Source organism: Eucyclogobius newberryi, unplaced genomic scaffold, assembly GCF_026437365.1.
Source record: "Eucyclogobius newberryi isolate DKJ021-1_F unplaced genomic scaffold, fEucNew1.0.hap1 SCAF_2, whole genome shotgun sequence".
NCBI classification, from domain to species: Eukaryota; Metazoa; Chordata; class Actinopteri; order Gobiiformes; family Gobiidae; genus Eucyclogobius; species Eucyclogobius newberryi.
In genome coordinates, this window is record NW_027315834.1 from 39774229 (window position 1) to 39791862 (window position 17634).

Genomic DNA, 17634 nt, shown 5'->3' on the forward strand with positions numbered 1-17634 from the left:
ACACTTCACAGACGGTGCCTGAATGTGTTACATTTCCTTCAGCCTCATGGTGGGAAAAGTAAGGTAAGTATATTTGACGACCAATAGGGAAATGTATTCTCTGCATTTGGCCCATCCTTCAATGCCACTCGGGAGAAGAAGAACCAGCTCAGCTCGTGGACCTCCACGTCTGGAGTTGGGCTTGGTCAAAACCTTAACTGGAGGATTTGACCGATTGTGCATGTTTTGGGTAAAAGCAACATTAGCTCAACAAACTTGAATATGAATGAATACCCTTGGCAAATAATGTGAATCAAAAAGGGAAAAATTAGCCACAAAGGAAAACCAGTCTGTCTTTGTAACATGTTTGTTTATTTGATTCGACTCAGCGTCTTCGCATTCTGACTTGCAGCCCTGTTCTGTGTTGGTTTGATCTTCAAAGAAAAGTAAAGACTTACGAAACACTTGTGCCCTCATTTACCCCTGTTTGATTCACAACAAAGCAGCTATGACACTAATGTGGGAGTTTTATTATGCAAGAGAGAAAATGGAGATGGACACATACTGTGGCTCAAGCGGCTTTATACCCTGTAATGCATGATTCTGAGTGAAAACAATATAAAGGAGGTCTTTTAGAGGACTCCTCCTGGGCCCAACAAGGTCCAAAATAGGACAACACTTTGGCACCATAGCTCTAAACAAGGGCCAGGGATAATGTAGATCAAAATGTTTAATACAACACTACTTTAACTGTGGAGGAATAGGCAGACCTCCTAAAGGTGTCGGTGTTAAACATACTCAATATTCACACATACTTAGATTTTAAAACTGATCTTATACCAGCAACTTGCCCTTTTACCTCTTGGACACTTGTCCATGCACAGTAGGTACAATTTATCAGCTCTGTGGTCCTCATGAGGGATTAATAAAGAAAGCTCTACCATGACCTTTTTCAGATCCTAATCCAACTCCAGTTATTATTAGATTTATGAAAATAAGGCCTCAGACTTGCAGCAGTGCACCATGGGAGAGGTCATTTTGATCACAGTCTGACCAGAAAACACTTGAATGTGTCTTCTTTGTTGATTATTTAGCCTAATCAAGTAACTAACTACAAATGCTCATGTTTCCTGACTGAGTAGATTAGGTAATTGTACTCTTCTGACTAGATTTTTAAACCTGTACTTGTATGTACAAGTAATACATTTTTAGCCATGTAACTGTACTTTTACTTGAGTACAAATTCCCGGTATGCTCTCCGCCTCTGTATAATAGTGGTAATATATGTTGTTGTATGTAAGAGGAGTTAAAGGACCTTAACAGTTGAATGCAGCAGGGACAGTGCAGTGGAGCAGAAGTCCACAGGTGCAGTTTTTCTGGCCCACGCTGATATGAAACCTTTAAACTTCAAAACGTCCGTCTGCTTATCTGAATTAGACTTATAACACACACCAGTCACTCTGAATTAGACGTATAACACACACTAGTCTGGAAGTTACATCAAGTATGAACTCTCAGCTGCTGGTCAGAGTCTGATAAACTTGTAATGTTGTGTATTTCAAGAATTCTGTGAGAAAAGAGTCGGCTCATGCCATTATAATGGTTGGCAGTTTGTCAAAAATGTATAAAATAATCAACTGAATAATTTGCCATGTACAGATGGATAGAAGTTGGATACGTTGAGGTTATTTTCAGTTAAGAGTTTTGTCCGCACCACATGGATTTACAAACCAATTGTAAGTGTTCCCCGGATAATTGGTGACAGAAGTGCGCCCATCTAAAAACTTGACTTCAAGCTGTCTTTTATCCAAACCCACATAGATTATCTCAATGTGGGAAAACAGAAAATGAAGAGTGACAAAGAAAACATTTACACTGTACACTGCTAATGTGTTCTTTACTTGGGTTTAAGTCTGCAAAACTAGCTGAAGTTAAAACTCATGCAAAAGAATCTCTTTGTGATCTTAACGGGAGGGTAGAATTGATATTTTAATTTTATTTCATAAACATGAACTATCTGTGTCCACGGATACAAGGTCACAGTTGAAATCATATTCAGCTTTTATTGATAAGAGTAATGCTGATTTATTCTTAGTTACAAACATGATGACATGATGTACAAGCTGTTTACTGCTGTTATCTGGTGTTTTTGTTCTCGAGACAATTATCCAATCAGAAAGTAGAATGAGCCTCACATGACTCTCTTATCAAGGGCTTCCAGATCTTATGACAAAAAACAGCTTTAAATAAACCTAAAAAGCCTCTCTCTGATCTGAATGTACACTACCTAAGACTCCTGCACCAATCAGTGCTAGTGCAGCCTCTGCAGCTCAGTGAGCCTGGGAGGTTTAAGCTGCACATGAGACATGGGCTGTCCATGAACTGAGAAGGAGAAACACTTGCATGTGTCTCTGGTAACAGGTTCAGCTGTGACTGTAGAACCTTTACACCAGTAAAGAGTACTGTAATAGGAGCTACACTCTGTAATAGGATTACAAACACTCTCACTTGCCTGTAAAAATAAGATAGCAAAACGTTAGATAGATAGATTCAGTTCATTCATTTAGTAACAAACAGCGATTATGGCAGCCTTCAACTTACAAATTAATTCATCTATTTGGGTCTAACATAGAGAAGAACATTCCTAAATCTTGTATGAGGTATGTTGATGACATCACGTGAAAGGTACAAATAATGACCAATTGATTAAGCATCCATTTCCATTCAGATCTAATTGGCAGCCATATTCCTGCCAATCAGCCATTGGGCAGCTGCGGCGGCAGAGGCAGAGGAGGATTGATTGTAAGGAGTGAGTGAAAGAATAAAGCAACTGTGGTATCTAAGTGCCCATGAAACCAGTGCATCATTAATATTATTTCACCTCATTTAAAGCTGGGGTACCTGATATTCACAAAAGGAAAAAGTAGACTATTATGCTCCTCCCCAGCTCTCACAAACCCTTTATATGCACTGTATTAGCTTTTTCAGACATGGAAGTGCAACTGGGGCGAAGCACCCAAGCAGAAGGCGTGCAGTTCATTTTGTGATTAAGTGCTGCTTTTACAACATTCACTCATTTACACACACAAAAAAGACTCAAGTAGCCCAGTTTTAACAGTTAAATGTATGTCTGTTTGAACTATCAGAGCCTTCTGAGTAAATAATAAAAGGCAGAGTCAAAATTATGATACATTTGCATCTTTAATTAGATTTCCTGTGAACTGCTCTGTTTATTCCTGAAGAAAAAACAAACAAACAAACACAAACGCTCTCTCAAACTCCTGAGTCGGTGCCTCTCACAATCCCATCACTGCCCGCTCCACCTAAATGCACAGGATCACGACACTGACTGACGACACATGGACACACGTACAGTACAGGACTGTAACCCGCCGCTTCCAATGAAAAGCGTTTTGTGATTTTCCAAACATGTCAGCGAAAAAACACAGCGGCTCTCCAGGGCAGGATTGTGGCAGCTTAATGCTTCTGTGGGCATAGAGGGGCTCAACAGTGGGATATCTTGTATAACCGGCGAATTTCTGCCGTTGGAAAATAAGTTGTACGTGACTCAGGCCTGTACTGGGCAAACAATAGTCCAGCACTGTAAAATCAGAGAGCGAGAGAGATCCAAAACAAATAAAAGCACCCTTCTGCCAGTCAAACCGCGCAAAGCTTTTAGCGACGACCCCCATTGACTCCCACCCAACACATAATGTCGACGGAAAAATCGAATGCAACTAAAGATGGACGAATGGGAAGCGTTTATGGTACTACAGGTAAAAACACTTTGCACATGGGCAGAACTGTGAGCACTAGAAAGCGAATACAAGACTGGAAAAAAGAGTAAATAACCACGGTGTGCGCTGTAAACTTTCTGCATAATCTTTGAAGCGTAGGCCAGTGTTGTTTTGGAATTTGAAGCAGAAGTTGCCTATTTTCAGAAAGAGGAAGTGTAGAATGTCATAGCTCTTATAGAGGTTTTGCCGCAAGCCTCCGTCCATCCTCTCAGCTGAAGCACGTCTGACAAAATGATTCGCTTTTTGGGGGTCGTCAACACACAAAAGTGAGCTTGGATGACACCTTTTGAAACCTTTTCTCCACACAACACACTTGGATGACAGAGGGACTTTGAAAACAACACCAATATACTCAGCTGAAGTGGTCAATAATTGAAAATAATAATAAGCCAGACTTAAATCTGTCAATGTCTTTTGATGGAGAGGATACTGAGCCTTTTGCGAATCACACTATTTCAGACATTTCAGACTGATTGGTGGTTTGTCTTGGAAAATGTTGGATTCATTGTTGCCAAAAACCAAACCTGGCAAGCTGGAAAGATGAGAGGAATGTGATTGGACAAAGGCGTTTTGTAGGAAGATAGTTCAGTTTTCTTTTTTTTACTATATCGATAATACAGTTTCGCCCTCATTTTCTGTGCACATAACTGCTTCATTTGTGCCTCTGCTTGAACCCTTGTCCTTAAAGATGCACTGTGTAACTTCTCTGGTGGATGTTTGTCATTGCTTTGACTGAAATGTTCCACAGTATGGCATTAAACTCAAAGGAATAATCTCCATGAAGACGAGCACATTTTAGTGTTACAGCTTCACCATTGTTGATGCATATGTTTACTTTTTAGTAGTACTTATTCATGCCTACGACTGTCACGATAGTCCTTTTTTAGTTTGTACATTTATATTGCGACCTGAATAATCACCAGAAACCAGATAATCTTGGCCAGGTAAGGGACGTTATTGAAATGTTGTGTCCCCATTATCATGACCAAAATAAATGCAAGTAATAACAATATCACAATCATTATTCAAATTGATAACGGTTCAAAAATGTAACTAACAATGGCATTAATTATTTATTGAATGAATATGTTTTTGTGTTACTACTATAGAATTGTACTACGCGATATGAACATCTTGTATCAGAAGTTATTTTCTGTGCGATCTGGTGAAAACAAACAAAAAAACAATGATCTTTGTTGGTGATTATCACAATTACACCAAATATACCACGAAAAATCATTGTCTTCCCTTTTATAAATACAATTTGCGACATTTACTATTTTTCCCATCCCTATTCCTTTACACACACACCCAGAACTTTCCAGGCAAAGCAACAACATGGCGCACCTTAGATATCGAGATATGTAGCTGCTATTCTGCCTTTTCACCTGCTCGGCGAATAATATTTGCGACAGCGGCGTCCACTCCGGCGGGGTTCACGGACACAAACACCTGATGCATATTCATCGCCCGTGGCCAGCTGGCACCTGCACAGCCAGACCGAGCTCTAATGGCTCCAACACCGGGAAATCTCTACAAAACTCTCCCCTGATTTGGATTCCCGCCCAGAGGAGTGAGAGGTGGAGGAGGCTTGTTTGGCTAAAGGAGACTTGAGCGTTTGGCCAAGCTGCTGGGGAAAAGGATGTGGGCAATAGGGCGACTCCGGCGAGGTGCCTTTTGATGGCTGTTACATCCCTCTTGACATCATGAATCACATCGACTTGCTCGTGTAATCGGAGAGAACATCAATTTAGCCGCTGGAGCGGAGAGTACGCACAAAACAGCAGTATTCGAATGTGGCGACACACACACACACACACACACACACAACGACAATAGTTTCACATTTTGCACATTTTACCAAAACGTCTCAAAAACAAAGACACGTTTTTAGAGATTACATTCGTTCCAAGCGACGCTGATGGTTACAATATCTTGATAGTTAGACGAACAAAGTAATTATATCATGGCTAAAACCTGAGTTATTTCAAAGTATTCCAATATAAAAGAGCACGACCATGGACATAAAAATAAACGATGCCTTAATATTCTGGATAGCATGACTGAAGCTATGCTAGATATTCACACACATCGACATATGGGACTTCACAGACTTGTTTATGATAAGGTTCGGTCAAAACACAGAACCACGTTAAAGAAAGCGGTAATACTTTTTGGAGCACGATAGCCTCAAAAATAACAAATAAGACGGGATTCTATACACATTTATAACACAATATTCCAGTTATATTCTGCCCTTTGTTTTAGCCTTGACCTGAAAAAAGAGCCCGGGTATTGTCCGTCTTCTTCTGGCTTGTCTCCGGTGAATGCGTGTGTGGTGGATGGAGTTGAAAGTCTCTGGATCAGGTTCAGCAGGTGTTGCTCGTGGCGTCGCAGCTCGGGCTCAGAACCCCAGCGCCTCTGGGTCACAAAAGGTCCTCATAGTCCAAGAGCTTGGAGTGCTGCCGCGTCTTCCACAGCCGGTACAGGCGGAAGTCGAAGTACTTCTCGATCATCTCTTTGCCTGGAGTCAGAATGTCGGTTAGTGTTGGGTCGGGTTCGTGTTGAAAATGGGTTTGAATCTGTCGTTTTATCACAGTCATTTTCAATTCGACTCAGGGGTGTCAAGAAGATTATTCGTTTTAATCGATAATCGTGATCATTCAACTCACAGTATAATCAGAAGAGCTGAATCATAATAATCGTGACTATTTTAGAAGCAAAATCAAATTGTTTTAATAAAATCTATTGTCCGAAAATGCACCTAAATGTGAAGTATTTATTTTGTCCTTCTGAATGTTTGTTTTCATAAAACTGGTCACACGTTTGAGGAATGCTATGTGTTAGATTTCACTGCTGTTCATTTAAGGTTTTCCTGAATTATAAATTATCTTAAAATTATGTTGTTTTATCTCACAATAACACTTACATTTGATATTGTGGCATCTCTATTCTGGATATCTCATTAATTACACAGCAAAGTACAATAATGGAAGATTCAGGCCTATTTATTTTTCTGTGAATTTTTTATGTAACTAATTTCACAAATTGTAATAAAAGAAGTCGATATTATTTTAAGTAAATAGAAAAGTTACAAAATACATATTGTTTCTTCTAATGCTGTAACTTTCTTGTGTGTCTTTCACAGCTTTACAAGTTCCACTTCAAGCTCAGGCTAATCACTTGAAGAGGGACAAGGCTCAGGGCCGTGAAATAATAATAATATTGGCCGACAGTCTTCACTTGAAACCATGATTCATGATTGTGCATTCAGAAAGTTTTACAATTGTAGAAATTAGGCCACTTTCTTGGCTGTGGCATGGACTTTTAAGTAACCCTTTATTTTGAAGGAATAATTTGTTTGTTATGATTTTATGTTGCCACATTTTTATTAGGCCCGAGCGCCACAAGCTGGCGAGAGGCCTATTGGTCTCATAAGGCCGTGCGAAGCACGGCTGCGAAAGTGCGCACGTAGTGCGCACGAAATCGAGCGCGAAGCGCTCGCCCACTTCCAAACACTCACTAACGCACTCCTTCACTCACGCACGCCCGTGCATACTAATTAATAGTAGGAAAATGGAACATTACCGTTGTAAACGGGCGAAGCCCGTGCAAAAGTGCGCACTAAACGAGCACTTTACATTGGTCGTCATCCCCATATAAAGCACTCATTTGCCCTAAGTAGCTCACGAATACGTTCCCCATCTCTTGCATGTTCCGTGCATATAAGCATGTAATGCAAAAATTGAACATTATTACTGTATAGAGGGCCAAAAACACAAAGTGGGCGGAGCCCACTCAAAATTAACGAAAGTACCCGTCAGTGACCAGGGACCCACACCATGAGGTAGGAAAGCGCGAGCGCTTTCCGAAAATGTATAGTTTATGATATTTGAAAAATGGGAAACATTGTTTTCGCATCGGAATATTATTCTTTCTTCTTCTTCTTCTTCTTCTTCTTCTTCTTCTTCTTCTTCTTCTTCTTCTTCTTCTTCTTCTTCTCGGGACCAACCCCCCTATTTTTCACCCAGTGAACATTGACGAAAAGTCACAAAAATGTTCACACCTCTAAAAATCGTGCCTCTCTACATTCTGGCTATTTCCCTTTTATAAAATAAAAAAAATTGGCGCATCAGCGCCCCCAAATGTACCAAAAATGCATTGAGAGATGGGAAATGACCCAAAAAAAATCTGATCGTAGAATCATGAAATTTGGCGCAGAGGTAGATGGTGACAAGAGAAGTAAAAAATATTATTTCGGCAACGCCGTCCGCCCAACCAGATGTCGGCCATATTGCTTCAAAAATGGCTAAACATGACTTCGGAGTTTTTCCAAACGTCGTACTTTTACGAACTCCTCCCAGGGCGTTAGCCCTAAAAAGCTGAAATTTGGTGAAAATGCTACTGAGGAGTGGGACATCAAAAGTTATCCAAATTACATTGATACCTCTCACGGCCTCTGTGCGGCGAAGCCGCAAACTGTAGCTAGAATTTCAGAAATCTCCCATATTTAAAATTTCTGCCGTTTGCGCAGATAAAGTCCGAATTGCGTCAAATTAGAATCAGTTGTTAAACTCTTTGCCCTAAACCTACTTGAAGTGAAATAAATTCATTTGGCGCCACAGCGCCTCCTACAGATTTTATATGGAGGTTAAATGTTTAGTTTTGCGAAATTATATGAAATTTGACACACAACTCAATTTTAGCATCCCCATCAAAAAAGTCAGTGAGACCCATGTCATAATTGTTATGGCGTTGCCGTAACGATGACCGAAACCTCCCATGTTATTCAAATGGGGAAATCGCCAGAACATGTTTACACTTTATACTTTCACAAACTCCTCCCAGGGCTTTAGCCCTATTAACCTGAAATTTGGTGAGTCTCATCTTCAGGGGTGGACCATCAAAAGTTATCCACATTTTTATTCAAAGAGTCACGGTGTCTGTGCGGCAAAGCCGCACATTTTGCCAAGAATTCAAAATAAAATAGCTTTTTGATGGTAAAACAAAGGGGAGAAGATGTGACAGCGTCACAGATTCAGCAGTAGGCGTAATAAAAGGACAATTGGGGCGCGTTAGCGCCCCCTCCTCTTGCGGCGTGGCGGCGGCGTGGCGAGGGCCGATCATTGCCGCTTGCGGCTATATTTCTTCTTCTTCTTCTTCTTCTTCTTCTTCTTCTTCTTCTTCTTCTTCTTCTTCTTCTTCTTCTTCTCGGGACCAACCCCCCTATTTTTCACCCAGTGAACATTGACGAAAAGTCACAAAAATTTGCACACCTCTAAAAATCGTGCCTCTCTACATTCTGGCTATTTCCCTTTTCTAAAATAAAAAAAATTGGCGCGTCAGCGCCCCCAAATGTACCAAAAATGCATTGAGAGATGGGAAATGACCCAAAAAAAATCGGATCGTAGAATCATGAAATTTGGCGCAGAGGTAGATGGTGACAAGAGAAGTAAAAAATATTATTTCGGCAACGCCGTCCGCCCAACCAAATGTCGGCCATATTGCTTCAAAAATGGCTAAACATGACTTCGGAGTTTTTCCAAACGTCGTACTTTTACGAACTCCTCCCAGGGCGTTGGCCCTAAAAAGCTGAAATTTGGTGAAAATGCTACTGAGGAGTGGGACATCAAAAGTTATCCAAATTACATTGATACCTCTCACGGTCTCTGTGCGGCGAAGCCGCAAACTGTAACTAAAATTTCAGAACTCTCCCATATTTAAAATTTCTGCCGTTTGCGCAGATAAAGTCCGAATTGCATCAAATTAGAATCAGTTGTTAAACTCTTTGCCCTAAACCTACTTGAAGTGAAATTAATTAATTTGGCGCGACAGCGCCCCCTATAGATTTTATATGGAGGTTAAATGTTTAGTTTTGCGAAATTATCTGAAATTTGACACACAACTCAATTTTAGCATCCCCATCAAAAAAGTCAATGAGACCCATGTCATAATTGTTATGGCGTTGCCGTAACGATGACCCAAACCTTTCATGTTATTCCAATGGGGAAATCGCCAGAACATGTTTACACTTTAGACTTTCACAAACTCCTCCCCCTCAGGGCGTCAGCCCTATTAACCTGAAATTTGGTGAGACTCATCTTCAGGACCATCAAAGGTTATCCACATTTTCATTCAAAGAGTCACGGTGTCTGTGCGGCAAAGCCGCACATTTTGCCAAGAATTCAAAATAAAATAGCTTTTTGATGGTAAAACAAAGGGGAGAAGATGTGACAGCGTCACAGATTCAGCAGTAGGCGTAATAAAAGGACAATTGGGGCGCGTTAGCGCCCCCTCCTCTTGCGGCGTGGCGGCGGTGTGGCGACGGCGTGGCGAGGGCCGATCATTGCCGCTTGCGGCTATATTTCTTTCTTCTTCTTCTTCTTCTCGGGACCAACCCCCCCATTTTTCACCCAGTGAACATTGACGAAAAGTCACAAAAATTTGCACACCTCTAAAAATCGTGCCTCTCTACATTCTGGCTATTTCCCTTTTCTAAAATCAAAAAAATTGGCGCGTCAGCGCCCCCAAATGTACCAAAAATGCATTGAGGGATGGGAAATGACCCAAAAAAAATCTGATCGTAGAATCATGAAATTTGGCGCAGAGGTAGATGGTGACAAGAGAAGTAAAAAATATTATTACGGCAACGCCGTCTGCCCAACCAAATGTCGGCCATATTGCTTCAAAAATGGCTAAACATGACTTCGGAGTTTTTCCAAACGTCGTACTTTTACAAACTTCTCCCAGGGCGTTGGCCCTAAAAAGCTGAAATTTGGTGAAAATGCTACTGAGGAGTGGGACATCAAAAGTTATCCAAATTACATTGATACCTCTCACGGTCTCTGTGCGGCGAAGCCGCAAACTGTAGCTAGAATTTCAGAAATCTCCCATATTTAAAATTTCTGCCATTTGCGCAGATAAAGTCCGAATTGCGTCAAATTAGAATAAGTTGTTAAACTCTTTGCCCTAAACCTACTTGAAGTGAAATAAATTTATTTGGCGCCACAGCGCCCCCTACAGATTTTATATGGAGGTTGAATGTTTAGTTTTGCGAAATTATCTGAAATTTGACACACAACTCAATTTTGGCATCCCCATCAAAAAAGTCAATGAGACCCATGTCATAATTGTTATGGCTTTGCCGTAGCGATGACCAAAACCTCCCATGTTATTCCAATGGGGAAATCGCCAGAACATGTTTACACTTTAGACTTTCACAAACTCCTCCCAGGGCGTTAGCCCTATTAACCTGAAATTTGGTGAGACTCATCTTCAGGGGTGGACCATCAAAAGGTATCCACATTTTTATTCAAAGCCGCACATTTTGCCAAGAATTCAAAATAAAATTGCTTTTTGATGGTAAAACAAAGGGGAGAAGATGTAACAGCGTCACAGATTCAGCAGTAGGTGTAATAAAAGGACAATTGGGCCGCGTTAGCGCCCCCTCCTCTTGCGGCGTTGCGGCGGCTTAGCGAGGGCCGATCATTGCCGCTTGCGGCTATATTTGCTCTTTTATTTTTTATTATTTGACTTGTTTAAAAAGCCACACCTGGTGCAATATGACATATGAGCACACATGGCAGCTTATCTTAATGTTTGTGCTAAATATTGAAAACAAAAAATAATAATAATAATAATATCGAAGCAACCTTTATATATTCAGCACGATAATCTATTATATCCATCTCCAAAATTGGGTTTTTATCTGATTTTTGTAGTAGCAAAATGATCATGATTCCTCTGATTTCTCACATCAGTGTTTGTAGTTCACACGTAGTTTAAATAATCTCAAAGGTCCAGAAATAAGATAATAATCATATTTTGGTGAACAAGTGAACGTATTATGCACCATGACTTATTATCATCAGAATTATCGTCAGAATACTTTATAGATGCTAATGGGAAATTATGCAGTTGCTGCAGATCCAAAGAATTTTCAAAACACAGTAGACACATAATTATAGAAAACAAAAGTGCCCTACTGGGACAATAAAAAAGTATAACTGTATAATAAATAAATATAATAATATTATAAAGTTTAAAATGTTACCACTTGATACAAACTAATCCTGTGGCGCTTTGTGAAGGGTTCCTTATATTAATATTGACATTTGAATCAACCCTAAACATGATTTGCATTTTGAACATGAAATGATGATATATATATATATATATATATATATATATATATATATATATATATATATATATATATATATATATATATATATATAGTGTCTACAGAGTCACAGTTGTTGCCGTGTGCCGAGTCTCACCCTGTGCGGACAGCTCCAGCGGTGACTCGAACTCCACTGAATAAGGCCTCATCAGATTCTTCAGTTTCTGGAACAGCTGTCGGCCGCAGATAAGGAAGAAGAGCACAACCCAATTAATCCTACTGCACTTAGAGACGCTCACAGCAGGAATGGTCCATCCAAAAAGCCACATCCATGAATCCAGCTCATTAAGAAAGAACAGGCCATGCTCACTCTTCCTGCACAGGTAATAAGGACCAGGCGGCACAGGAAGACCACCAAACTCAATTCCTCTTTGATTTAGGAGGGGACCCTCCTGCTCCGATCAGAACTCTCCAGGGGAATCATTTCAAAACTATATAAATGGTATTACTTTATAATAGCTTCACCTTCATTTGCCTTAACAAAGCATGAACTAAGACTTTCATAATTCATAATGAGCATATCATTATAAAGCATGATCAGTAACTGGGGTTAGAAATTAGGGTCAGAGTATTAGTTAGCTCGAATCATTCTTAATAAACTATTTGTTCACTATTAATTAAGGCAGAATTAAGTTATAGTTTAGTTAGTGTTACCAAATGTTGATCTTCACAACAATTTCAAGTATCAACAGTAAAAGTGAAAAAGAAGGTGCTATAACTGACGAAGAATGGGAAAATCTAAGCACATCTCGATGGAGAAGCACAAAATCTCATATTTAAAAAGAATTCTGTTGATTCATCAATACTGGACTGAGATTAACGAGGCACTGCAGACTGTCCTTGACATTTGACTTTAAAATTATGTTTGGCTGCAGTAAAAACCCTATAATAATAACAAGAAAATGGATGACAGAAACAGAGCTGACTGTCAAGGACAGGACTGAAATAACTTTGGACATTTACAAAATTGGACACATTTCTCCAAAAGTGGAACAAAAGGCTATGCAGAGGAATTCCTTAAAAGCTCGTGTCAGAGTCATCAAAGAACTCAAATATCTTTATTTCTGCTTTGTAATGGAAGTGGAAGAAAATGAGCAGAGCTTTCATGACGCGGCAGAGCTTTGAAAAGAGATAAAAGCAGGAGGGATGCCACAAATGCAGAAGGGGAAACATCAGGGGAACAACGGGCAGAGAAGCTGGTCAGAGAGAAGAGACAGAGCAGTGTTCTAGAGTCACCTGCACAAAGTCTTCTGAGACTGGCACGATCAAAACTCACTGAAGGGGAGCTCTAACTGTCATGTACAAACTGCGTCCTGTTCAAGTGAGCATCATTCTAATAAATTGTTAGAGTCGGGATTCGTACTCGCGAAACTGCGGCCGAGCCTGTCGTATGTGTGCAAATTTAACATATTATACCATGTTACAAACACGTTCCCTCATCATTTGCTTACTCAGTTGTATTCATATGGATGTATTAGTATTCCTGTACTGTCCTACTTTTGAGGGTTCAAAACTTGTGTAGCCAGCTTTCTTTTTTTTTCCTTTTTCTTTTCTTATATAACATAAAAGGAATAAAGAACAGAAATAACCCACAGAGAGAGGGCATATAACAGTTTCACAAAGTCATAAACTTAAAGGTCTATTACATTGTATGTAATTTTCTCGATGTTTTCAAATGTCAGCAATTATAATGTCGTTCTTAATTGTTGGTTCAGTTTGTGTTATTTTTTTGGGATGGTCTTTGTCTCTGTTGCTGGAAGTGTTTTCAACATTAAAATCACAGGCATAAGTCTGATGCTTCTACAGTGACATTCCCCTCTGAAGAGTCTTATATATTTTGCAGTTTTAGATCAATATAGTGGTTTACAATGAACAAAATTTAAATAGTGATCTACTTATGTTATAGTTCAATACCAAGTGCCTGAAACAAACACATTGTCTCCATGCTATTACAAATAAACACAAACAAACAAATATGGAATGATCATTTTCAGTTATTTCAGTTCAGTTAAAAATCCCCCTGCAAGACATTTGAATGTGAAACTAGAACAAAAAAAAAGTTGATAGAATGTAATTAACATGGAAAAAACAATGAATTATGTTGAAATGAAGTGTTTTTTGTCTATTAATTATTTTCCCTGCACAATGCAAATGACAATTCACTTCGAACTAAATGTTGTACATCCGTCTTCGTTTTCACATTTAAATAGCAGTTTGAAATCTTTGGGACTTTGCCAAACACTGAAAAACGCAACACTTTTCTTTTCGGACGTGAGCGCTTCATTGGAGTTTGCAGCAGATATCACAGGCGACGGCGCGGTTGCCAGGTTGTCCATCAAGAACGCAGAGACCCACTTTCTGGCAGACACAAGCTGCTGGGTCGGACTAACATCTCTCCTGTCTGTGTGTGGCATCTGCTCGTTCTTATTTTCATGTGTTGATTGGGACTGTGCGGAGCCCTTCTGCATCCGCACACGTTTACATTACAGAGGCGCAGGTGCCGACAAGGGACGCCGACAATGGGAGAGCTCAGAGCGCACAGGGAAAACAACCGTTAAACAAATTGAAATGACATGAAGGACACGAGAACGAGAGGCACTGGCAATATTAAAATATCTCCGGGAGCGCGTAATGAACGGACCATATTTCATGTTGCTTTGGCATGAAGTTTCAGGACACAGTGGGTTTTGAATTCATGGTTTGTGTGTGATGGTTTGCACGTAGCCACATCGTTTGTTTCCTTGCTCGTTTATTTCTGTTTGACTTGTTAGTTTGTTTAGAAAAAGTTGGGAACGACACATGAGCAGCAGAGACCGGGAAAGCGTGGGAAGAACGACGGTGCAAAAATATCGGCACATTTTCCAACATCAGACCGATATCGATACAGAATATGTATTTGTACATACATATTACATATACGTATCTAAAGACTGTTTTGTTTAGCCGCGCCTGTAACTAAATACTTTTAACTGGGTTTTAATATTTTATATAACACAATCATTTGTTTTTATGTTTTTATTGATCTATTTTGACATAAATTGTTTTATATTCTTATAAACCACATTGTGTTTTTATTTTAGTTTTTTTAAAAGTGTCTTAACATTGTAAATTGCGCTTTGTATGAATTTGATTTGATATCCACTCCTTCAGGCATCATTATTTAAGAGGTTAAATTAATATCATGATTTTAAAACCAAAGTAATGTTCTTTATTGTTATTTTTCTATTGAAATATTTAATTAACCCCAAAATTGTGCATCTATGTTTTCCATCTTTGGCACTATTTTTCAGAAACACCATCGATAAGACACAAGAGCAGACATTTGCATAAACATCTATTATCTATTTACTTGCTGTCCATGAAGTGACTGCATCCGTAAGAAGAAGAGCCTGACTAAGATTCCACCTCTCGACAAACGGTGAGAGATCTAATAAGAGATCTGCTCGTCCTCGACTCAGCGCCGTATCTCCATAGACATCTAGCCCCGGCTCGTAGTATCTGGTGTAATCTCATCTGATCGAGCGCTTTAGTCAAGTACCTTCTCTCCGTTGGGGTTACCCAGGACGTAGCAGCCCATGATGTGAATGAGGTTTGGTTCCGGGTTGATCTTGCTCATCAGGCGACTTAATCTCTTCCAGAATCTGTGAATTAAGAGTAATTGTATCTGTTCATTAATCCACTTCAGTCGATGTGTCAATATGCAGTGCAGTAAAAGTGTGTGTGAAATGTGACGGAGCGTATTGGGTCGATGGAGTGGAGAATCAGAGCAACTTACTGGCTCATGTCCTCTTCCTTTTCAACCTTGGCAAATGTGGCCACTTTATTCTTGAGTAAGTACAGATGACCGGGACCTCCCTGAAAGAGAACACACTCCAATTACCCTCCTGGGAACCGGGTCCACAGTGACAACGGGGACGTGTTTGCTCTGGTGAGGAAATCTGCTGTTTGACCAGTTTAAGAGGAAAGTGGGACAAACGCAGGACAGCGAAAAACAAAAATGATACACGGAAAATCATAATAGGGAATCATTTGTTCATGGTGGTGGTTTTTTTTGTCTTTTTTTTAACAAAGAGCAAGAGTTAAATCAATGAAATGGGTTCAAACGCCTGAAAGCATGCTTCAAACTACTTCAATACATATCATTTATACTACACTATACTGTACATTCGACGCCAGTGCAGAGAAGAACTGTGTGGATACTGAAGCCATATAAAAACATTTCAACAGTCATTGTCCATACTAAATAAACACAAATCCTCCGACCTGACAAAAGATGAGCATTCTCCAGAACTTGCTGCCCCGTCTGTACGCCGCGAGCTTCTTCTCGATCTCCTCTGTGAGACACATAAGAAAAGGCTGTGAGTAACGCAGAGACTTACAAGTGTAGCCACATAAAAGAGACGTTATAAAAGAAAGTCTCTGCTGTCTGAGTTCAAGAAAAGTGTAATAATAGATACAGCTGAGCGGCGGCTGTAGTGGGGATTTGATTACAAAAGGAGATGTCGTTGTGAAATAAGATATTGTACAGGTCAAAACATAGAAAGTACAGTATATGTAATGACTGCTGATTAATGAATAATGTATTAGTATCAGTGCACAGTGAATCATTATTACAAGTCTGTGAGACAATTCTGGTGGTAATAAACCAGACCATTATTAATAAAGCTGTGATTTGCATAAATTAGCATCATTGTTCCGACCGTTTTGCCCAGTTCAGCTCATAATTACAGTTTCAGTACAGGATATTACTTTTTTCATATCCTTAAAGCATCTGGAGTAAAAGAAGACCACAATGCACTTTTGGTGTTTGATTGGCAGGATATAATGTGCACATATATTTATATTGATTAATATATATCTATAATTATACTATAACAAAATGCATTGGGGTTTGTTTTTGCTTTACAGCCATCAATTAAAATAACACCAGATTGGTGCAACACATATTTAAGACATTAAACTGATTCATGGGTTTCAGATTCCTGTTTATTCATGAGTTTCAGAATGATGAAAAATGAGGACTGTCGTCGTGGCAAAATATGTCTTTTGAATGGGAAAAAGTCTTCAAAATGTTGTGTATAACAAAGAGCTGAAACAATTTTGACTATTTCTTACCATTCAAATGATTATTCTGTTTTGAATTATTACTTGCCATGGCAACTGTGCAATTTTTTTAGAAAATGGTTCCAATCTTTTTCTCTCAGTGACCCATATTTCACCAGTGAAAATGTTGCCGACCCGAACATCCTTCTCCTACTTGACTTACTTATGAGGAAAATAAAACATTGTTATCATTAATAAAGAGGCAGTTTAACATGCCAGTGCAGTTTAAACCTCTTTCTTAAGAACCCAGTGACCCATTGTCCCGACCCGTGGGCTGTGAATACTGATTTATGCCAAGCAATAAACATGTTACAACTAACAACTAAATCAATATTTTGCAGTTGTATGTATATAACATTTAATTTATGATAATTAAGAGACTGTACCAACTACATTTAACCTAAAAATCAGCGCTCAAAGTTTTTGGTGCACATGCAGGGCTCAACACTCACCTAAAATGTCATCAAACGTGGCATGTTCATGGTCCTGGGATTAAAGAGAGCAGCATTAGCATTCACCTGAGCATGAGGTTTTGTCAGGTGTAGTGCTGTCAGCGCTGTCGGCTGCACTGTT

At 39.5% G+C, this 17634-nt stretch overlaps 1 protein-coding gene across 2 annotated transcripts in view; it reads right to left on the minus strand.

Moving 5' to 3' along the window:
• Window positions 1-5118: 5118 nt before the first annotated feature.
• Window positions 5119-17634, minus strand: part of nsmfa (NMDA receptor synaptonuclear signaling and neuronal migration factor a) — a 60045-nt gene continuing 47529 nt past the window's right edge. For both annotated transcript variants that reach the window (XM_072455288.1, XM_072455287.1), the window contains 6 exons: window positions 17514-17547; window positions 16222-16292; window positions 15734-15813; window positions 15497-15599; window positions 12056-12131; window positions 5119-6300 (listed from right to left, as the gene is read on the minus strand). In XM_072455288.1, the coding sequence (XP_072311389.1) occupies window positions 6203-6300; window positions 12056-12131; window positions 15497-15599; window positions 15734-15813; window positions 16222-16292; window positions 17514-17547 (462 nt within the window). In that variant the 3' untranslated portion in view covers window positions 5119-6202. The remainder of the gene's footprint in view (window positions 6301-12055; window positions 12132-15496; window positions 15600-15733; window positions 15814-16221; window positions 16293-17513; window positions 17548-17634) is intronic.